This window comes from Labrus bergylta, chromosome 24, assembly GCF_963930695.1.
Source record: "Labrus bergylta chromosome 24, fLabBer1.1, whole genome shotgun sequence".
Lineage (NCBI taxonomy): Eukaryota > Metazoa > Chordata > Actinopteri > Labriformes > Labridae > Labrus > Labrus bergylta.
The window spans coordinates 13,759,060-13,786,294 of NC_089218.1; the positions used below are offsets into that span (position 1 = coordinate 13,759,060).

Here is a 27,235-nt window from a genome sequence, read left to right on the forward strand (position 1 = left end):
CTGCACACAATAATGGTTTACGGCCATACCACCCTGAACACGCCCCTTTTGTTGGCAGAGACAGCATGGAGTCGGAGGAAATCAGACATATGAGAGGAGAGTAGGAGATTTGGATTTCGTTTTTTGTATTTTCCTTAGTTTTGTTTAAAGACCTCAGATTGTGAGTGAATGTCCCCCAGCAGTCACTGACTGTTAGGGGGATCGTTTTTCTTTTTTGCCTTTTTACCTGTTTTTTGCCACATTTTTGTTAAGATTTTTTGTTTTGTGAATGTTTGCTAGCATTTCGCTAGCAAACGCACAGGACGGAATACAACGACGACAGGTCCACGGACCGGAGAGAAGGAAAAAGGAAAAGATAACGGACAACAAAGAGGAGAGACAAACACGGCAAATGAAACAGGGAACGGTATGGACGACGGAGCGAGAGGAAGAGAGAGGAGCGGCGGGCTGATTGCTCCAGCTGCGGCTGATCAAAGACTGATTGGTGCGGAGAATGTGAGAGGTTGAGAGAGAGCGGAGAAAGGAGAGGCAAAAGTGTCTTCCCGAAAAAAAACTAACACTGAACATTGAAATGGTGGGGGACAAGGTGCCTCTAAACCATGTAATGAACAATATAAAAATGATCTGTGGGGGCCTGTTGGCTTGCAGAACCTTGGGACCTGGAAAATTGGAGGTAACGGTGAGCAACATTAAAGGAAAGGAAAGGCTGCTAGACGGATTTAAGATCGGCAAGACCAGAGTCGTGGCGAGAGAACTCAACAATGATGAGCTGGTGGTGTCTTTTTTAAACCTGCCGGCTTATGTCACGGACGAAGAAACAGTTTGGAAGCTGACGGGCTGGGGAGTGAACCCGACATCACCGATTAAAAAAAAAGATTGTGGCCAGGAACAACGATAGCTGACGAAGCGAGGTTTGTCCGGGTCAGATTTAATGACCAGGTAAAGTCACTCCCTTACTCCACGAAGTTCAACACGGTGATGGGGAGTGAATTTTTCAGAGTAATACATGATCGACAACAGAAAGTTTGCAGGATGTACATTCAGCCGGGACACATCCTGCGAGAGTGTCTGGAGTTTATGTGTCACAAATGTGGGGTGCAGGGACACTTTGCGCGAGAGTGCAGCGCAAACCTCACAAAATGCACGAACTGTAAAAAAAGAGAAAGTGAGTGCGAAAACGAAGAGGAGAACAGGAACGAGGCGGAGGAGGAGAAGGAGGAGACCAGAAAAAGCAGGGAGGAGACCGGAGAGGACGAGAACAGCGAAGGAGAAATGGAGCAGAGCGGAGAGAGCGGAGGAGAGCAGGTGTCGAGAGTGCGAGCTGGAGACGCCCGAGCAGGCTGGAGGAGGAGGACAACAGAAGCAGCGGAAAACGAGCGAGAGAGCGAAAGAAGGAGACAGAACGGACGAGGCAGAGGACCCGGGGGTAAGCATGAGCGCAGAGGGGAGGGAGATGCCTGAGAGGGTGTTTGGACAGGCGGGAGGGAGAAAAATCGTGTCAAACAACACGGTTAAAAGAACCAGTCCAAATGAGACGGACAATGAAATGGATGTTGGTGAACTGGCGAGTGTGCAAAAAAGACTGAGTCTTGGTCAACGGAAAAAGTTGGCAAAAAAATTGAAAAGTAAGGACAAATAATGACTGGAAGTAACCCCTGTAAATCGTTTTTTTTTTGTTTGTTTTTTACTTTTATGATAAAGCCTTAAACTTATTTTCTATTAACACTAACAGACTGCGAAACAAAGAAGAGACATTAAATTTTTTCCTTGCAAAATGACATTTTGTGCTTGCAGGAGACCAGGTGGGATGATTCCCTGGTAGAAGACATAAAAAAAGACTTTGTGGGCCATATTTTTAGTTTTAATGGTACGCCGAGGGCGAGAGTTTGTTAAAACGGTTCTAGTTAAAACGGGTCGGGTAACGGGGGTTAATTTGGTTTACGGAGACGAAGAGGGGAGAGTAATAATAATAGACTGTGTATAAAACGAAAAATTTAAGAATCATAAATATATACGCACAGAATGAAGAAAAAGAAAGGAAAACTTTTTTCATTGAAATAAGCAAATGGTGGGGAGGAAATTGTGTGATAATTGGTGACTTTAATGTGGCGATGACACCCACTGATGTGTCTAAAAATAATGTGTTTAAGGGGGATGTGAGCAGGGGGGCACTAAAAGATCTAATAATGACCAAACAGTGCATAGATATTTGGAGATTGTTACATCCATGGGAGAGGGTCTTTTCTAGAAGACAAATTGTACTAAATAGATTAAAATAATCTAGAATAGATTTTTCTTTGGTGACATGTGAGGTGGTGAGGTGGATTAAAGATGTAGAATATAAAACTAATATGTGGAGCGATCACGCTGGGATGGTAATCACGTTTAGAAAAGAAACTAATGTATGAAAAGGAGGGATATGGTGTTTTAATGGCAGTTTGTTGGATGATGGAATGTTTGTGAAAAGTATGAAAAGATTTTTGAATGATGTGGGATATGAGTGGAGTGAGAGTGAATATATGAATGTGTGGTGGGATGGGGTAAAAGTCAGAATCAAAAAAAAGTGTATCAATTATAGTAAAGAGAAAAAGTGGAGAGAAAATAGAATGGAAGAGAATTAAACAACTAAGTGAGGAAATAATATTGCTCGACAGCGCAGATAATGTATGTGTTGTACATACATATAAAAGAGCAGTTAAAAGCGACTGAACTTAAAAAATGTAGGGGCGCAGCTATTAGGAGCAAAATACAATATATGTATGAAGGGGAGAGGAGTACAGCGTTTTTTTGGGGGGTCTAGAGAAACAAAAGCAAAAAAGAACAGAAATAAACGAATTAGTGAATGTAGCAGGTAAAAGTGTGACTGATAAAAAATGAAATATAAAAAAAAGTCAAATGTTATTATGAATGTCTGTTCTCTAGACAGGAGTGTGATGGTGTGAGTGTGAACAGAGCTTTGGGTGCCTTAAAAAAAAAACTAAGTGATGATGATAAAATGTGGTGTGAATGTGAGTTTACAGATGGAGAAATTAAAAGTGCTTTAGAAGGTTTAAACAAAAACAAAAGTCCTGGTAGCGACGGCCTAACTGCAGAATTGTATCAAGCTTTCAAAGAGCAGTTAGTGCCTTTATTGAGTAAATTAAGTAAATATATTGAAAAAGTAAAATGTATACCGAAAAGTTTGGGGGAGGGGGTGGTTACTATTTTTTACAAAAACAAGGGGGACAATAAAAATCTGGACAACTACAGACCAATTAGCTTACTAAACACAGACTACAAAATCATAGCAAAAACAATAGCCAATAGAATCAGGGAGGTAATAGGAACTATCATAGAACAAACACAATCATACAGCATATCAAACAGGGACATAGCAGACTCAATAATTTCAATAAAACAGACGGTCAGGGACATGGAAGGGGAGTGGGGAATATGGTTAGGGATTGATTTAAATAAAGCTTTTGACAGAGTAGATCATGGGTTTTTGGGGAAGGTGTTGGAGAAGTTTGGGTTCGGGGAGAGAATGAGAGAGTGGATAAATGTGTTGTATACAGGAGCAGAAAGTAAGATAAAATGTAACGGGGATTTAAATGATTCTTTTAAAATATCAAGATCAGTAAGACAGGGGTGTCCGATGTCAGCACTGCTGTACAGCTTGGTGGCAAAGCCGCTGGCAGCGCTGATATCGGAAGACGTAAACATAAAAGGTATAGGTCAGGAAAATGTAAAAATAATTCAGTATGCAGATGACGTGAATATAATGGTAAAAGGAGAGGATGATATAGAATTGATATTAAAACATGTACAAACTTATGAAAGAGCATCTGGGGCAAAAGTAAACGAAAATAAGTCAGAAATTATGTTACTAGGCAAGGAATCAAATTATGTTAATAGGTGGGGATTTAAGACGGTGTGTAAGAGAAGAAAAGTGTTGGGAGTGAATGTGGGGAAAAATGAGAATGAATGTGATGATGTAACATGGAAAGAGGTGGTGGGTAAAATTAAGAAAACATTGAATTTGTGGAGAGCGAGGGTTCTATTGCTGAGAGGAAGGGTAGCCGTAACAAATGCCCTCGTGTTGTCCAAAGTGAATAATGCGCTGAGTACTTGTACGCTTCCGGACTGGGCCTTTTAAGGAGATTTCAAAGACCATTACGGACTTTATTTGGAAAAACAAAGCAGCGCGTATAGCTCACAAAACAATAATAGGGGCTAAAGATCAGGGGGGGATAGCTTTTATTGATTTACTTACAAAAAAAGTAGCACTAAGACTCAAATTGATAGGCAAATTTATAGACCAGAACTGGAGCGTAGTTTGGAAAAACCACTTCAAACAACATCTGTGCAGTTTTGGACTTTACGAGGACAACCTGTACCAGATCAATGACCCGGATTCATTTAAACACTTGCCACGGTTTTTCCAGGAAGTACTCAATGCGTGGTATCAGGTTTCATCCTGGAAAGTACCGGAGTGCGGAATGAGAGGGTCAGTGCTACGGCTGCCCTTCCTCTCAAGCTCATATTTTAAAAATGGGGAGAGGGTAATTAAGTGTGAGGCTATGTCGAAAGCGGGATATATTAGAATAAGGGATTTATTGAACTGTGGGGGGGATTTTGATTTACAAATGGTGTTGAGGGGGTTAAAAAATAAAGGATGTGTGTGTGTAGAAAGGATGTGATTGAGAGAGTGTTTGAAAATGTAAAATTATCTTTGTCGAGTGAATGGGAAAAATTAATCAAAGAGAAGGAGGGAGTGATGCAGGACGCTGCGGTGGGGATCTCCCTGTGCCTAGGGGAGAAGAAACACAACATTACAGATGTCACTACAAAAATTTGAAGATGCGCAATCACACATAGAATACAGAAACCCACATCCAAAGTTAAATGGACAGACACATACCTGGACATAACAAGCAACATGATATGAAAGAACATTAACTTTCCGCACACCGCATGCAATATTTGATTTAGATTTCAAACTGAGGCACAGGAGGCTCTTCACCTGCATCGTCCTGCATTAGATCCATAAGGAGAGGTATGAAAGAAAGTGTTGTGTATGTGAAAGTATGGATGAGGATTTAGCACATTTCTTTGTTACGTGTGGGGAATTGGTTTATTTTTGGGGAAAAATAAGAGAAATGTTGAGGAAATGTAGTGGGAATGAGTGTTCAAAAAAATCACAATGTAATAAATATAATTTTGGCTTTTGCACGAAAAGCGACACAAAGACACAACAACCAAACAACACAACAACAAAAAGACACAACAACACAAAGACAGAACACAACGACACAGACACAACAACACAGAGACACAACAACACAACAACCAAACAACACAACAACACAAAGACACAACAACACAAAGACACAACGACACAGACACAACAACACAACACAAAGACACAGACACAACAACACAACATAAAGACACAACAACACAGAGGCACAACACAAAGACAAAACAACACATACAACACAAAGACACAACAACCAAACAACACTGCTCCTATTGGACAAATAAACAGCTTCAGTCACAGAGTCAAGACTCTGTTAGTCCTCAAGAACACAACAACACAACACAACGACACAGAGACACAACAACTAAACAACACAACAACACAAAGACACAGAGACAAAACAACCAAAGAACACAGACACAACACAAAGACACAACAACACAGAGACACAATAACACAACACAAAGATACAACACAACACAAAGACACAACAACACAGAGACACAACAAAAAGACACAACAACAACACAGACACAAAGACACAACAACACAGAGACACGACAAAAAGACACAACAACACAAAGACACAAAACAGAGACACAACAACAATACAGAGACAAAAAGACAACGACACAAAGAAACAACACAGACACAAAGACACAACACAGCGACACAGAGACACAACAAAAAGACACAACAACAAGACAGAGACAAAAAGACACAACAACACAACGACACAAAGAAACAACAAAACAACACGGAGACACAAAGACACAACACAACAACACAAAGACACAACAACATCACAGCAACACAACATATACACAACACAGAGACACAAAGACACAACAAAACGACACAGAGATACGGCACAGAAACTCAACAACCAAACAACACAACAACACAAAGACACAGAGACACAACACAGGAACACAGGGAAACAACGACACAGACACAACAACCAAACAATGACACAACACATCGACACAACAACCCAACGACACAGAAACTCAACAACCAAACAACACAACAACACAAAGACACAGAGACACAGCAACACAACGACACAGAGACACAACACAGGGACACAGGGAAACAACGATACAGACACAACAACCAAACACAACAAAACAATGACACAACACATCGACACAACAACCCAACGACACAGAGACTCAACAACCAAACAACACAGAGACACAACAAAAACAGAGACACAGAGACACAATGAAACAACAACACAAAGACACAACAAAAACACAGAGACACAGAGACATAAAGACACAACAACACAGACTCAACAATACAACACAAAGACACAGAGACACAACAACAAGACACAACAACAACACAGAGACAATAAGACACAACAACACAGACAGAAAGACACAACGACACAGAGACTTAAAGACACAACAACACAGACTCAACAATACAACACAACGACACAGAGTCACAACAACACAACAACACAGAGGCAATAAGACACAACAACACAGACCTAAAGACACAGAGACACAGAGACACAAAGACACAACAACATCACAGCAACACAACAGATACACAACGACACAGAGACACAAAGACACAACAAAACGACACAAAGATACGACACAGAAACTCAACAACCAAACAACACAAAGACACAGAGACACAGCAACACAACAACACAGAGACACAACACAGGGACACAGGAAAACAACGACACAGACACACAAAGACACCACAACACAGAGACACACAGACAAAAAGACACAACACAATGACACAACAATACAGAGACACAACGACACAGACACCACAACACAAAGACACAAGAAAGCAACCCATGACACAGAGACACAAGGACACAACAACACAGAGACAATAAGACACAACAACACAAAGACAGAAAAACACAAAGACACAACAACACAAAGACACAACACAACGACACAGAGACACAACAAAAAGACACAACAACAACACACAGACAATAAGACACAACAACACAAAGACAGAAAAACACTGAGACACAAAGACACAACAACACAACACAGACACAACAACAACAACAGAGACAATAAGACAAAACAACACAAAGACACAACAACACAAAGACACAACACAACAACACAGAGACACAACAACAACACACAGACAATAAGACACAACAACACAAAGACAGAAAAACACTGAGACACAAAGACACAACAACACAACACAGAGACACAACAACACAGAGACAATAAGACAGAAAAGCACAACAACAGAGAGACACAAAGACACAACAACACAAAGACACAACACAACGACACAGAGACACAACAAAAGACACAACAACACAGAGACACAACAACATCACAGCAACACAGAGACAAAGAGACACAACAACACAGAGACGCAAAGACACAACAACAAAACAGACAATAAGACACAGAGACACAAAGACACAATGACACAATGACACAAAAACACAACAACACAGAGACCCAACAACACAGAGACACAAAGACACAACAACGCAAAGACACAAGAACACAGAGACACAAAGACACAACAAGACAGAGACACAACAACACAACACAGAGACACAACAACACAAAGACACAACAAAACGACACAGAGATACGACACAGAAACACAACACGAAGACACAGAGACACAGCAACACAACAACACAGAGACACAAAACAGGGACACAAGGAAACAACAACACAACAACACAGACACAACAACCAAACACAACAAAACAACGACACAACACAACAACCCAAGGACACAGAGACTCAACAACCAAACAACACAGAGACACAACAACACAAAGACACAACAACACAAGACACGACACAGAGACATAAAGACACAACAATACAGAGACACAAAGACACAACAACACAACACAACGACACAGAGACATAAAGACACAACAATACAGAGACACAACGACACAACAACACAGAGACATAAAGATACAGAGACACAACGACACAGACACACAAAGACACAACAACACAGAGACACAAAGACACAACACAACGACACAGACACAAAGACAGAAAAACACAGACACAACAAAAAGACACACAAAGACACAACAACTCAGACACAACAAAAAGACACAACAACACAGACACACCAATACACCACAACACAAAGACACAAGAAAACAACCCAACGACACAGAGACACAAGGACACAACAACACAGAGACACAGAGACACAACAATATAACAACACAGAGACAATAACTCACAAAGACAGACAAACACAACAACAGAGAGACACAAAGACACAACAACACAAAGACACAACAACAAAACAGAGACAATAAGACACAACAACACAGACAGAAAAACACAGAGACACAAACACAGACACAACAACAAAACAAAGAGACACAACAACATCACAGCAACACACCAACACAGAGACACAGAGACTCAATGACACAAAAACACAATGACACAGAGACACAAAGACACAACAACGCAAATACACAAAAACACAGAGACACAAAGACACAACAAGACAGAGACACAAAGACACGACAACACAGAGACACAACAGCAACACAACAACACAGAGACACAGAGACACAAAGACCTAATGACACAAAGACACAACAACACAGAGACACAAAGACACAACAACACAGAGACACAACAATACAAAGACACAAAGACACAAAGACACAACAACACAAAGACACAAAGACACAATGACTCAAAGACAAAACAACACAGAGACACAACAACACAAAGACACAAAAACACAGAGAAACAACAAAAAGACACAACACAACACAACGACACAGAGACACATAGACACAACAACACAGAGACACAACAATACACAGACACAAAGACACAAAGACACAACAACACAGAGACACAACAACACAGAGACACAACAATACAGAGACACAAAGACACAACAACACAGAGACACAACAAAAAGACACAACGACAGAGACACAACAACATCACAACAACACAACAACACAGAGACACAACAATACAAAGACACAACAACAGAGAGACACAAAGACACAAACACACAAAGACAGAAACACACAACAACACAAAGACACAACGACACAGAGACACAAAGACACAACCACACAGAGACACAACAATACAAAGACACAAAGACACAACAACACAGAGACACAAAGACACAACCACACAGAGACACAATAAAAATTCACAACAACACAAAGACACAACAACAACAACACAACGACACAGAAAAACAAAAAAACAGACACACAAAGACACAACGACAGAGACACAAAGACACAACAACATCACAACAACACAGAGACACAAAGACACAACAACAACACAACAGCACAGAGACACAACAACATCAAAACGACTCAGAGACACAACAAAAATACACAACACAACCACACAGAGACACAACAAAAATATACAACACAACGACAGAGACACAAAGACACAACAACACAAAGACAAAAATACACAAAGACACAATAACACAGACACAACAAAAAGACACAATACAACGACACAAAAACACAATGACACAACAACACAAAGACACAACAACATCACACAACACAGAGACACAACAAAAAGACACAACGACAGAGACACAACAACATCACAACAACACAGAGACACAAAGACACAACAACACACAGACACAACAATACAGAGACACAGACACAACAACACAGAGACACAAATACACAACAAAAAGACACAACAACAAGACAGAGGCAAAAAGACACAACAACACAATGACACAAAGACACAACAAAATAACAGAGAAACAAAGACACGATGACAAAACAACAACAGAGACACAACAAAAAGACACAACAACACAAAGACACATCAAAACAACACAAAGACACAACAACACAGAGACACAACACAACGACACAGAGACACAACAACACAAAGACACAACAAAACGACACAGAGACACAACAACATCACAACGACACAGACACAACACAGACACACAAAGACACAACACAACAACACAGAGACACAAAGACACAACAAAAAGACACAACAACAAGACAGAGGCAAAAAGACACAACACCACAATGACACAAAGACACAACAAAATAACAGAAACAAAGACACAATGACAAAACAACAACACAGAGACACAACAAAAAGACACAACAACACAAAGACACAACAAAACAACACAAAGACACAACAACACAGAGACACAACACAACGACACAGACACAACAACACAACAACACAGAGACACAAAGACAGAAAAGCACAATGACACAAAGACACAACAACATCACAACAACACAACAACATCACAACAACACAGACACAACAACAATAAGACACAACAACACAGACACAACAACACAAAGACACAACAACACAGACACAACAACACAATGACAAAAATACACAAATACACAACACAAAAACACAATTAAACAACAAAACAAAGACACAACAACACAAAGACACAAAGACTCAACACAACGACACTGAGAAACAAAGACACAACAACACAGACACAACAACACAACAACACAGAGACACAACAACAACACAACGACACATAGACACAACAACACAGAGACACAAAGACACAACAACACAAAGACACAACAATACAGAGACACAACAATACAGAGACACAAAGACACAACAACACAATGACAAAACAACTCAGAGACACAAAGACACAACAACACAGACACACAACAAAAAGACACAACACAACGACACAAAGACACAACAACACAGAAACACAAAGACACAACAATACACAGACACAACAATACAGAGACTGAAAGACACAACGACACAAAGAGACAAAGAGACAAAGACACAACAACACAACAAAACAACACAACGACACAACAACACAAAGACACAACAACACAGAGACAATAACACACAACAACACAGAGAGACAACAACACAAAGACACGACACAGAGACACAATGACACAACAACGACACAGACATAAAGACACAAAGACACAACAACGCAGAGACACAAAGACACAACAAAACGACACAGAGACAACGACACAAAGACACAACAACATCAGAACAACACTGAGACATAACAACACAGAGACACAACAAAAATACACAACACAACCACACAGAGACACAACAAAAATATACTACACAACGACAGAGACACAAAGACACAAAAACACAAAGACAAAAATACACAATAACACAGACACAACAAAAAGACACAATACAACGACACAAAAACACAATGACACAACAACACAAAGACACAACAACATCACAACAACACAGAGACACAACAAAAAGACACAACGACAGAGACACAACAACATCACAACAACACAGAGACACAAAGACACAACAACACACAGACACAACAATACAGAGACACAGACACAACAACACAGAGACACAAATACACAACAAAAAGACACAACAACAAGACAGAGGCAAAAAGACACAACAACACAATGACACAAAGACACAACAAAATAACAGAGAAACAATGACAAAACAACAACACAGAGACACAACAAAAAGACACAACAACACAAAGACACAACAAAACAACACAAAGACACAACAACACAGAGACACAACACAACGACACAGACACAACAACACAAAGACACAACACAACAACACAGAGACACAAAGACAGAAAAGCACAACGACACAAAGACACAACAACATCACAACAACACAACAACATCACAACAACACAGAGACACAACAACAATAAGACACAACAACACAGACACAACAACACAAAGACACAACAACACAGACACAACAACACAATGACACAAATACACAAATACACAACACAAAAACACAATTAAACAACAAAACAAAGACACAACAACACAAAGACACAAAGACTCAACACAACGACACTGAGAAAGAAAGACACAACAACACAGACACAACAACACAACAACACAGAGACACAACAACAACACAACGACACATGGACACAACAACACAGAGACACAAAGACACAACAACACAAAGACACAACAATACAGAGACACAACAATACAGAGACACAAAGACACAACAACACAATGACAAAACAACTCAGAGACACAAAGACACAACAACACAGACACACAACAAAAAGACACAACACAACGACACAAAGACACAACAACACAGAAACACAAAGACACAACAATACACAGACACAACAATACAGAGACTGAAAGACACAATGACACAAAGAGACAAAGAGACAAAGACACAACAACACAACAAAACAACACAACGACACAACAACACAAAGACACAACAACACAGAGACAATAACACACAACAACACAAAGACACGACACAGAGACACAATGACACAACAACGACACAGACACAAAGACACAACAACACAGAGACACAACACAACGACACAGAGACACAACAACACAAAGACACGACAAAACGACACAGAGACACAACAACATCACAACGACACAGACACAACACAGACACACAAAGACACAACACAACAACACAGAGACACAAAGACACAACAAAAAGACACAACAACAAGACAGAGGCAAAAAGACACAACACCACAATGACACAAAGACACAACAAAATAACAGAAACAAAGACACAATGACAAAACAACAACACAGAGACACAACAAAAAGACACAACAACACAAAGACACAACAAAACAACACAAAGACACAACAACACAGAGACACAACACAACGACACAGACACAACAACACAAAGACACAACACAACAACACAGAGACACAAAGACAGAAAAGCACAACGACACAAAGACACAACAACATCACAACAACACAACAACATCACAACAACACAGAGACACAACAACAATAAGACACAACAACACAGACACAACAACACAAAGACACAACAACACAGACACAACAACACAATGACAAAAATACACAAATACACAACACAAAAACACAATTAAACAACAAAACAAAGACACAACAACACAAAGACACAAAGACTCAACACAACGACACTGAGAAAGAAAGACACAACAACACAGACACAACAACACAACAACACAGAGACACAACAATACAGAGACACAAAGACACAACAACACAGACAAAACAACACAACGACACATGGACACAACAACACAGAGACACAAAGACACAACAACACAAAGACACAACAATACAGAGACACAACAATACAGAGACACAAAGACACAACAACACAATGACAAAACAACTCAGAGACACAAAGACACAACAACACAGACACACAACAAAAAGACACAACACAACGACACAAAGACACAACAACACAGAAACACAAAGACACAACAATACACAGACACAACAATACAGAGACTGAAAGACACAATGACACAAAGAGACAAAGAGACAAAGACACAACAACACAACAAAACAACACAACGACACAACAACACAAAGACACAACAACACAGAGACAATAACACACAACAACACAAAGACACGACACAGAGACACAATGACACAACAACGACACAGACACAAAGACACAACAACACAAAGACACAACAACGCAGAGACACAAAGACACAACAAAACGACACAGAGACAACGACACAAAGACACAACAACATCAGAACAACACTGAGACACAACAACACAGAGACACAAAGACACAACAATACAGAGACACAACAACACAGAGACACAAATACACAACAACAACACAGAGACACAAAGACACAACAACATAGAGACACAACAAAAAGACACAACAACACAGAGACACAACAATACAAAGACACAACAACAGAGAGACACAAAGACACAAAAACACAGAGACACAAAGACACAACCACACAGAGACACAATAAAAATACACAACAACACATAGACACAACAACAACACAACGACACAGAAAAACAAAAAAACAGACACACAAAGACACAACGACAGAGACACAAAGACACAACATCACAACAACACAAAGACACAACAACACAGAGACACAAAGACACAACAGCAAAGAGACACAACAACATCAAAATGACACAGAGACACAACAAAAATACACAACACAACCACACAGAGACACAACACAACGACAGAGACACAAAGACACAACAAAACAAAGACAAAAATACATAAAGACACAACAACACAGACACAGCAAAAAGACACAATACAACGACACAAAAACACAATGACACAACAACACAAAGACACAACAACATCACAACAATACAGAGACACAAAGACACAACAAAAAGACACAATGACAGAGACACAACAAAAAGACACAACGACAGAGACACAACAACATCACAACAACACAGAGACACACAGACACAACAATACAGAGACACAGACACAACAACACAGAGACACAAATACACAACAAAAAGACACAACAACAAGACAGAGGCAAAAAGACACAACAACACAATGACACAAAGACACAATAAAATAACAGAAACAAAAACACAATGACAAAAAAAACAACAGAGACACAACAAAAAGACACAACAACACAAAGACACAACAACACAGAGACAAAACACAACGACACAGAGACACAAAGACACAAAGACACAACAACACAGAGACACAAAGACACAACAAAAAGACACAACAACAAGACAGAGGCAAAAAGACACAACAACACAATGACACAAAGACACAACAAAATAACAGAAACAAAGACACAATGACAAAACAACAACACAGAGACACAACAAAAAGACACAACAACACAAAGACACAACACAACGACACAGAGACACAACACAGAGACACAACAACATCACAACGACACAGAGACACAACAACACAGACACACAAAGACACAAAGACACAACAACAACACAGAGACGCAAAGACAGAAAAGCACAACGACACAAAGACACAACAACATCACAACAACACAAAGACACAACAACACAGAGACACAACAACATCACAACAACACAACGACACAGAGACACAACAACACAGAGACACAACAACATCACAACAACACAACAACACAGAGACACAACAACAATAGAGACACAACAAAAGAAACAACACAACGACACAAAGACACAACAATTCAGACACAACAACACACAGACAAAAATACACAAATACACAACACAAAACACAATTACACAACAAAACAAAGACACAACAACACAGACACAAAGACAAAAACACACAACAACACAAAGACAGAAAGACACAACAACACGATGACACAACAACACAGAGACACAAAGACAGAGACACAACAACACAAAGACACAACAAAACAACAAAGAGACACAGACACAACGACATAAAGACACAACAATACAGAGACACAAAGACACAACAACAGAGACAAAAAAGACACAACAACACAGTGACACAAAGACACAACAATACAAAGACACAGAGACAGGAAGACACAACAACGCAACGACACAAAGACACAACAAAGAGACACAAAGACACAACACAACAACACAGACACAACAAAAATACACAACACAACACCATCACAAAAACACAACGACACAGTGACACAACAACACAGAGACACAAAGACACAACGACACAGAGACACAGAGACACAAAAACACAGACACAAAGACACAACAACACAAAGACACAAAGACAGAAAAGCACAACGACACAAAGACACAACAACATCACAACAACACAAAGACACAACAACACAGAGACGCAACAACATCACAACAACACAACAACACAGAGACACAACAACATCACAACAACACAGACACAACAACAATACAGAGACACAACAAAAGACACAACGACAGTGACACAACAACATCACAGCAACACAACGACACAAAGACACAACAACACAAAGACAATAATACACAAATACACAACACAAAAACACAACAACACAAAGACACAAAGACTCAACACAACGACCCTGAGAAACAAAGACACAACAACACAACAACACAGAGACACAACAAAAAGACACAACAACAATACAATGACACATAGACAAAAACACACAACAACACAGAGACAGAAAGACACAACAACGCAATGACACAACAACACAGAGACACAAAGACAGAGACACAACAAAACAACAAAGAGACACAACACAACAACACAGAGACACAAAGACACAACGACATAAAGACACAACAATACAGAGACACAAAGACACAACAACACAGAGACAAAAAAGACGACAACACAGTGACACAAAGACACAACAAAAAGACACAACAACACAACAACACAAAGACACAACAACACAGAGACACAAAGACACAACAACACAACAACACAAAGACACAGAAACACAGAGAAACAACAAAAATACACAACACAACACCATCACAAAAACACAACGACACAGTGACACAACAACACAGAGACACAAAGACACAACAACATTACAACAACAACACAACAACACAGAGACACAACGACATAAAGACACAACAACACAACAAAAATACACAACACCATCACAAAAACACAACGACACAGTGACACAACAACACAGAGACACAAAGACACAACAACAACACAACGACACAGAGACACAAAAACACAAAAACACAGACACATAAAGACACAAAGACACAACAACATAACAACAACATTACAACAACACAACAACACAGAGACACAAAGACAGAAAAGCACAACGACACAAAGACACAACAACATCACAACAACACAAAGACACAACAACACAGAGACACAACAACATCACAACACAACAACAAAACAGAGACACAACAACACAGAGACACCACAACAACACAACAACACAGAGACACAACAACAATAGAGACACAACAAAAGACACAACAACACAACGACACAAAGACACAACAACACAGACACAACAAAACAAAGAGAAAAACACACAAATACACAACACAAAAACACAATTACACAACAAAACAAAGACACAACAACACAAAGACACAAAGACTCAACACAACGACACTGAGAAACAAAGACACAACAACACAGAGACACAACAACAGCACAACGACACGTAGACACAACAACACAGACACAAACACAAAAACACACAACAACACAAAGACAGAAAGACACAACAACACAAAGACACAACAACACAGAGACACAAAGACAGAGACACAACAACACAACGACACAGAGACACAACAACACAGAGACACAACAACATCACAACAACACAACAACACAGAGACACAACAACAATAGAGACACAAAAAAGAAACAACACAACGACACAAAGACATAACAATTCAGACATAACAACACAAAGACAAAAATACACAAATACACAACACAAAACACAATTACACAACAAAACAAAGACACAACAACACAAAGACACAAAGACTCAACACAACGACACTGAGAAACAAAGACACAACAACACAGAGACACAACGACACAACAACACAGACACAAAGACAAAAACACACAACAACACAAAGACAGAAAGACACAACAACACAATGACACAACAACACAGAGACACAAAGACAGAGACACAAAAACACAAAGACACAACAAAACAACAAAGAGACACAAAGACACAACACAACAACACAGAGACACAAAGACACAACGACATAAAGACACAACAATACAGAGACACAAAGACACAACAACAGAGACAAAAAAGACACAACAACACACTGACACAAAGACACAACAATACAAAGACACAGAGACAGAAAGACACAACAACGCAACGACACAAAGACACAACAAAGAGACACAAAGACACAACACAACAACACAGACACAACAAAAATACACAACACAACACCATCACAAAAACACAACGACACAGTGACACAACAACACAGAGACACAAAGACACAACGACACAGAGACACAGAGACACAAAAACACAGACACAAAGACACAACAACACAAAGACACAAAGACAGAAAAGCACAACGACACAAAGACACAAAAACATCACAACAACACAAAGACAGAAAAGCACAACGACACAAAGACACAACAACATCACAACAACACAAAGACACAACAACACAGAGACACAAAGACATAACAACACAACAACACAACAACACAAAGACACAGAAACACAGAGACACAACAAAAATACACAACACAACACCATCACAAAAACACAACGACACAGTGACACAACAACACAGAGACACAAAGACACAACAACATTACAACAACACGACACAGAGACACAACGACACAACGACATAAAGACACAACAACACAGAGACACAACAAAAATACACAACACCATCACAAAAACACAACGACACAGTGACACAACAACACAGAGACACAAAGACACAACAACAACACAACGACACAGAGACACAAAAACACAAAAACACAGACACATAAAGACACAAAGACACAACGACACAGAGACACAACAACATTACAACAACATTACAACAACACAACGACACAGAGACACAAAGACAGAAAAGCACAACGACACAAAGACACGACAACATCACAACAACACAAAGACACAACAACACAGAGACACAACAACATCACAACACAACGACACAGAGACACAACAACACAGAGACACAACAACAATAGAGACACAACAAAAGACACAACAACACAACGACACAAAGACACAACAACACAAAGACAAAAATACACAACACAAAAACACAATTACACAACAAAACAAAGACACAACAACACAAAGACACAAAGACTCAACACAACAACACTGAGAAACAAAGACACAACAACACAGAGACACAACAACAACACAACGACACATAGACACAACAACACAGACACAAAGACAAAAACACACAACAACACAAAGACAGAAAGACACAACAACGCAATGACACAACAACACAGAGACACAAAGACAGAGACACAACAACACAAAGACACAACAAAACAACAAAGAGACACAAAGACACAACACAACAACACAGATACACAAAGACACAACGACATAAAGACACAACAATACAGAGACACAAAGACACAACAACACAGAGACAAAAAAGACACAACAACACAGTGACACAAAGACACAACAATACAAAGACACAGAGACAGAAAGACAGAAAGACACAACAACACAACGACACAAAGACACAACAAAGAGACACAACACAACAACACAGAGACACAACAAAAATACACAACACAACACCATCACAAAAACACAACAACACAGAGACACAAAGACACAACGACACAGAGACACAAAATCACAACAACACAAAGACACAAAGACAGAAAAGCACAACGACACAAAGACACAACAACATCACAACAACACAAAGACACAACAACACAGAGACGCAACAACATCACAACAACACAACAACACAGATTTACAACAACATCACAACAACACAACAACACAGACACAACAACAATACAGAGACACAACAAAAGACACAACGACAGTGACACAACAACATCACAACAACACAACGACACAAAGACACAACAACACAACAACACAAAGACACAACAACACAGACACAACAACACAAAGACAAAAATACACAAATACACAACACAAAAACACAAAGACACAAAGACTCAACACAACGACACTGAGAAACAGCAACACAACAACACAGAGACACAACAAAAAGACACAACAACAATACAATGACACATAGACACAACAACACAAAGACAAAAACACACAACAACACAGAGACAGAAAGACACAACAACGCAATGACACAACAACACAGAGACACAAGGACAGAGACACAACAAAAAGACACAACGACACAACAAAACAACAAAGAGACACAAAGGCACAACACAACAACACAGAGACACAAAGACACAACAATACAGAGACACAAAGACACAACAACACAGACAAAAATGACACAACAACACAGTGACACAAAGACACAACAAAAAGACACAACAACACAACAACTCAAAGACAACAACACAGAGACACAAAGACACAACGACATAAAGACACAACAACACAGAGACACAACAAAAATACACAACACCATCACAAAAACACAACGACACAGAGACACAAAGACACAACAACAACACAACGACACAGAGACACAAAAACACAGACACATAAAGACACAAAGACACAACACAGAGACACAACGACACAGAGACACAACAACATTACAACGACACAGAGACACAAAGACAGAAAAGCACAACGACACAAAGACACAACAACATCACAACAACACAAAGACACAACAACACAGAGACACAACAACATCACAACACAACGACACAGAGACACAACAACACAAAGACACAACAACACAGAGACACAACATCACAACACAACGACACAGAGACACAACAACACGGAGACAAAAAGACACAACGACACAGAGACACAACAAAAAGACACAACAACATTACAGAGACAAAAAGACTCAACACAAAGACACAACAACATCACAAAAGCACAGCGACACAGACACAACAACACAGAGACACAAAGACACGAAGACACGAAGACACAACAACACAACGACACAGAGACACAAAGACACAACAACACAGAAACGCAAGGCACAAAGACACAACGACACAGAGACACGAAGACACAACAACACAGAGACATGAAGACACAACGACACAGAGACACAGACACAACAACACAACACAGATATACAACACAACAAAAGAAAGACACAACACAACGACACAGAGACACAACAAAAAGACACAACACAATGACACAGAGACACAGACACAAAAACACAATGATACAACAACACAAAGACACAACGACACAACGACACAACAACAGAGTCACAAAAAAACAACAAAACGACACAGAGATACGACACAACAACACAGAAACACAACAACACAAAGACACAGCAACACAGCGACACAGAGACACAACACAAACACACAGGGACACAACAACACAGAGACACAACACAAAGACACAACAACACAGTGACACAACACGAAGACACAACAACACAGAGACACAGAGACACAAAGACAAAACAATACAGAGACACAAAGACACAACAACACAGAGACACAACACAACGACGTAGAGACACAAAGACACAACAACACAGACACAACAAAAAGACACAACAACAACATAGAGACACAACAACATCCCCATGACACAGACACAAAGACACAACAACACAGAGACACAACAACATCACAACGACACAGAGACAGAACAACACAGAAACACAAAGACACAGACAAAAAGACACAACAACACAACACAATGACACAGAGACACAACAACACAGAGACACATCACAACGACACACACAATAAAAAGACACAATAACACAACAACACAGACATTAAAACACAGACAGACAAAACACAACAATAGAGACACAGACACAAAGACAGAAAAACACAGAGACACAACAAACCCCAGGTAGTAGTAGTCCATCTAAACCACCACCGGGGCTGTTTGGAGAAAAAGTCCAGCCTAACCACATAGGCCCGTGCGTGCATGCGTGCGAGGCTTGAAAGCGGGTCACAATGACCCCCGGGAGGCTGCGGGGAGTCACCATGACCAAAATGACCCAGAGGGCAGCGTGAGGGATAATGGTTACACGTGTATTTCTGACACTTCTTGACACGGGGGTGGTGGCCTTGAGGGGGGGGCGTTTTAAAAGCCCATACCCAATTGATCACAGTCCACCCATGAGGGAAGTAGGTACAGTAGGCATAAAGAGCTGGTTTATGCTCATCAAACACGGCTATTACCACTCCACCAAGGTGATACGTCGGCGATATGGAGATCTTGTTGAAATGACGGAAAGCCTGATTGATAAAATCCCAGACGGGCACTTGATCTCTAAACCGCCAGAGATACATGTTGATCAAAATGGGTGTTCTGTCACGTGTGTAGTGCAGGAAATGCGCAAGATGATACGGTCACTGAAAGGTGGATGGTGGGGACTTTTAACTCGCTGTTCCGAGTGGGACACCATTGATATCGTAGAGGATCTAAGAAAGATGAAAGGGCACCGCTACGATTCAGGCACTTCAGCGGATTCAGGCACTCCAGTCGCGGCAGTGTGTTTTATGGGTGAAGGACTTAGGGGATACCTTTTTCAATTTGTAACCACGAAAGACAGAAGCTTCATGGTGATGTTTAATGGCTTGGGGTACAAATTTCAGAAGTACAACAGTGTAAGCTTCTCCAACATGGGACCTTAACTTCACCACATGACCACTGTTAAAAAGATCACCTTTGTGACCAGACCCATTCCTGCGATGCAAGAGCTCTGCAGGGACATACTAGTTAGGAACACGGAGGCTGCGGAGGTGGATCAGGACAATTCCGAGACATCTCAAACGGTATATAAATAACAGACGTCACGCCATGTAAACATGCAGCAATGGCACTTTTCCGTGTAGAATATATTGAACAATGGCGTCACCCTGAGACTTTTCAGATGCTTTTACTGTATAGTTTTAGAGAAAGATATGAGTACATTACACTCAAATTACATTGTGGTGCTTTGATATTTTATTCATTTTGATGATTTTATTTTGGAAAAACTGAGACAGGTGACAAAGATCTTTCAAGGGATTCCTCTTCCTCATGTCTCTGCCTGTGACCCTGAGACTTTTTACTGTATACTTTTGGTGAAAACATTCACCAGCATACCCTTACACAGGCGTCCGTTGGCGCACAAGGGCAGGTCCCGCTCATTGAGCATGCTACTCAACAGGGCTCTGTTGTACACGTTGTGGGTCAGAGCCCTGCCTGGTATCGCGCGCTCGGCGAGAGAGACTACTAGAGGACGCAGGTTCTTTGCCAGCAGATGCATCACGGTCAGCACGGGAAGAACAGGGCTCTGATGTCTGAAGCGGACAAGTGAGAGAGCTGCCGCGATGGTTTTCCACTTGAGCACACCGTCCCGGTCGTCCATTGTAGAAGATACTGATGACAAAAACAAAACAAAAAAAACAGAAGAAAAAATAACTAACTCGGTTAATCAAGGCTAGGGTGAGTGAGTCCCATGAGTCATGAGATCTGTAAATACCATACAAAAAAAAATCTCTGTCTGCACTTCAAAGTCTGAACTTCAAAGTCTGAACCTCAAAGTCTGAACATGTTCAGGGTGTTGTCATTGTCCATGACCGTGTGAGAAACCATCAGCTTGTATTTCATCGCCCCCGCGTGATAGTACAGGGCGAGCATATGAAAAACGATGCGTGTCTGTTCGGAGGATTGGATAGAACACCCGGAAACGTGTCCATGTCCATCAGTATGTACCTGACTCCACACACTTCGCATTTGTGGTCTATCATCTGCACCTCTGCAATTTGAGTAGAACGTTTATTGTTTCTCCAGAAGTATACAGTAAAAGCATCTGAAAGGTTTTAGGGTGACGCCATTGTTCAATATATTCTACACGGAAAAGTGCCATTGCTGCAGGTTTACATGGCCTTACGTCTGTCATTGATATACCGTTTGAGATGTCTCGGAATTGACTTGTCCTGATCCACCTCCGAAGCCTTCGTGTTCCGAACTATTATGTCCCTGCAGAGCTCTTGCATCGCAGCAACGGGTCTGGTCACAAAGGTGGTGAAGTAAAGACCCCATGCTGGCAAAGCTTACACTGTCGTACCTCAGTACCTTGTACTCCAAGCCATTAAATGTTACATTGTAGGTTTCTTCTTCCGCAGTTATAAATTGGAATAAGTATCCCTTACGTCTATCACCCATAAAACACACTGCCAGAGAGAGAGAGAGAGATTGGTATGACAGATCAACAATCTATGTTGCCAAAGCAGTACAGAAAACATTGTGAACAACAAATATGAATAAAAGACATTGCTGCTTTTGCTGCTACTTCCACCTGATACACACATACACATTGTACAGCAAAAAAAATAGTAATTGCGTTTTCAGTGACATATTTGTGTGTATAATATAATTTTATATATATAATTATTACTCAAGTTGGCTTGTCCTGTCCCAGCTTTTTACAGGGTGTCTCAGATATGTTGATCATTCTTCATGAGAAATTCATTGGATTCTATTTATTGTCAGAAACCACAGGGGAGTGTTTTGTGAACATGACAGGAAATAATGATAAGGATATCATGTCGATGTTGCTTTTTTTGACTTTTTATATTTAAATTGTGCCTTGTCAGAGCATACCATTCCTACCTGCTCATCTGAAACCTGTCTCTCGCTGCTCTCAGCCTGTCTCTCTTCACCTTCTTTGATCTGATACACATTAAAACAATACACCAAATAATTACTCATTATAATTTCTAATCATACATAGTAGTGTGACTCACTAAAATATGTTTGTTTAATGAGTGATCCTGGTTTGTATTCATATCGTATGTGACTGATCTTTCCCATCAGGTTGAAGTGGAGGAAGAGCACTGAACTTCAAGCTTTAAAGACATCAGGTAAGAAGTAAGCCATTTCTAAACTTTATATATTATTACATGTGAACTCACAGCCTTCTGTCTGCCCCAGCAGTACAGTGATAATCCTTAATGACCCTTATAACATGAGGGACATGTTCTACTGTGGTGACAAAAAGTTTCATATGGGTGAGGGTTGTTTGTTGAAACCGTAGTTTGTGGTGTGATGAACTGTACTGCCTTACAAACATACATGTCTTTGTTCAACAGAACATTATAAAATTGTTCCAAGGATATAGTGCAAGCAGTTTTTCACAGGGTCATTATTTTTAACTAATCTTAGCTTGTTTTCATATCATTTGTGCCCATTAAGGGAGAGCTGCTGAAGGCATTTCATCATCCCCCAGTCACCTTACTCACTGCATATCAACCTTTGTATTGGTGAGTATGATGTTGAGTTAACTTGTTGTTAAAGTAAAATAAACACAAGCATTTGATTATGATGAACTGGAATAATCTAAATTATGTCATATTGCTAATTTAATCTATTTCCCTTGGATCAAACTGAATATTAAGTAAAACTACAAATAATCTATTTTCAGTGTTACAGTTAAAAAAAGTGTTCATCATTATACTTTTATGGTTCTGTAGGTCTGCAGGTGTTTGCTGAGTTCCATTGCATCACAAATATGAACCTTCACAACACATTCTACAGCCAGCTGGACCGACACACACTGCAACAGCATACAGGCAGAAGGCCTCAGCGACATGAGAGACAGGTGCTGCAGGAGGATTTATAAGCTGTAGATAAATTACATACAGAAGAATAATAATTTTAACCCGCAGCTAAGGTTAATAATGATCATTTATGGTCATAATGACAATTTAAAAAGGAATTTCTTTTTTGGCCTCGGAACAGCATGATGTACACAAGAAGCACTCTGGCTCTTCATACCCTCCCATTGTACCTGCAAGGGGATCTTCAAGATCTCCTGCGAGGTATGTACTCAGTGCAATTATGAAAATGTCAATATCAATGACTGGTGTAAACTGTTTTTGTAGAGTAAAATGTGACTTCCTGTATTTAACAGACTTTAATAGAAGACGAGATGGGTTTAGATTTTTCTATATTCTATCTAAATATAAGGCTCGCATGTGTTAATTACAGTGAAAGTATAAGGACTGTTATTGTTCTTCCACACCATAAGGCATACTGTATTAGGCCAAGTCCAACTGTAAGACATTTTCAATCCTTGTTGAACATAAGAAAATCTTCCCGTAGTTAGGCTGAAGCTAAAATGGTGCTTCAGCAGTCAGAGGTATGATTATCTTTGATGTGATTTGGCTAAGTCTGAGTTGTAGAGGCCTCATAATAATAACGAACTTCAGGTCACATTTTAAAACAGAATTAGGACTTTGATTTTTGTCCTTTCACCCTTACAGTGGCTCACATTCAACAGGTATTATAGAGCCAGCATAGACAGAGAAAAAAGTGTGACCGCCAGTAACTGCCAACATGCATATTTACATTCAAGTGTTTTGACTGACAGAAACATATTTACTGATGCTTTTAATTGTGTGAGGAGCAAGAGCCTACTGTGCAGGACTTGTAATCTTGTTACTGGGATTATCTCCATGTTTTTTTTTTCCTTTTATTTGTCCAGTGGGACCATGAGCCAAACTTTGAAGACACCCCATGTGGTCACTGACAGCTCCACTGGTACCATCCAGTTCGACCCTGACAGCATTTCTGATGTGGGTCTCCCCAGGTTGGATGATGTACATTTTCATAATGTTGGTTTTTATCTGAAGGTAATCATTTTACAAGGTTCCTTATCTACCTCAGCACATGATACGTGTGATTCATTATGTTAAATCATTGGATCTTTATTTGCTTTTGATTCCACAAAAGTTATTTTCTCATATTTTGTCTAAATGTATTGGTTATTTCTAATAATGTCCTTAACTACTACCTTATAACACAGTTTAAGGTTCTTTAAATCCTTTGTAAAATAAACACTGTCAGTGTTTCCATTAAAATACAGACACATGACTGGATCTACAAACCCATTCCAGTTGTATAGACTGTTTTAAACTTGAATAAAAAAGGTGAACTGAACAAAGTGAGTTGTATTAGTATTTTTTAACAATTGTTACCAAAATGAGGGTTTTCTTGTACATTTTGAGCTGATGGGAAGTTCATTTTGTTTATCTTTGTCCTTTGGTGTATAAGGTTATCAAAATTTAATTTTTTGATTAGATTTCCCCCAGGCTTTGGGTTGAGCACAAATAAAAGTATTGAGTAGAAGAGTTGGTTGGATTTAATTTGAATGAGTATCATCAAATCAATTAAAGTGAGTATGCATAACTTAAAAATGTAGACAGGAGAACCAGGTCATCAAACATCAGACATTTGACCTCTGTGTCCTGCAGGGTCACAACAGGAGCTGTGGACTTCTACATCTCTTCTGTGAATGTGTTAATATACATGTTAAAGAGGGTTGGACTCATCTTGCAGCCTTGTTTCACCCCACGGTTCTGCCTGAAATAATTTGTTCTTTTTTTTTCCCCAATTTCAATTGCACATGTTACTTACATGACACAATTCAATCCAATTAAATTAAATTCAATAGAAATGAGCTTTATTGCCATGACAGATCAACAATCTATGTTGCTAAAGCAGTAC

General features: G+C 39.7%; 1 protein-coding gene across 2 annotated transcripts; it reads left to right on the forward strand.

Annotated features, from left to right (window-relative positions):
* LOC136178180 (neurofilament light polypeptide-like) lies at positions 1-26,781 on the forward strand. 2 transcript variants are annotated; one of them, XM_065952249.1, is made up of 6 exons: positions 1-1,426; positions 24,545-24,598; positions 24,923-24,990; positions 25,201-25,328; positions 25,469-25,548; positions 26,214-26,781. In XM_065952249.1, the coding sequence occupies exons 1-2, from the start codon at positions 979-981 to the stop codon at positions 24,547-24,549; spliced, it is 453 nt and encodes a 150-aa protein (XP_065808321.1). In that variant the 5' UTR covers positions 1-978; the 3' UTR covers positions 24,550-24,598; positions 24,923-24,990; positions 25,201-25,328; positions 25,469-25,548; positions 26,214-26,781. The 2 variants fall into 2 exon arrangements, with proteins under 2 accessions (XP_065808321.1, XP_065808320.1); XM_065952248.1 differs by having other exon boundaries at positions 10-1,426; positions 24,545-24,591; positions 26,214-26,762.
* Positions 26,782-27,235: the final 454 nt, after the last annotated feature.

What these genes read in the sequence shown, in the direction of transcription:
- LOC136178180 (XM_065952249.1), top strand. Translation starts at nt 979, where the DNA reads ATGGGGAGTGAATTTTTCAGAGTAATACATGATCGACAACAGAAAGTT.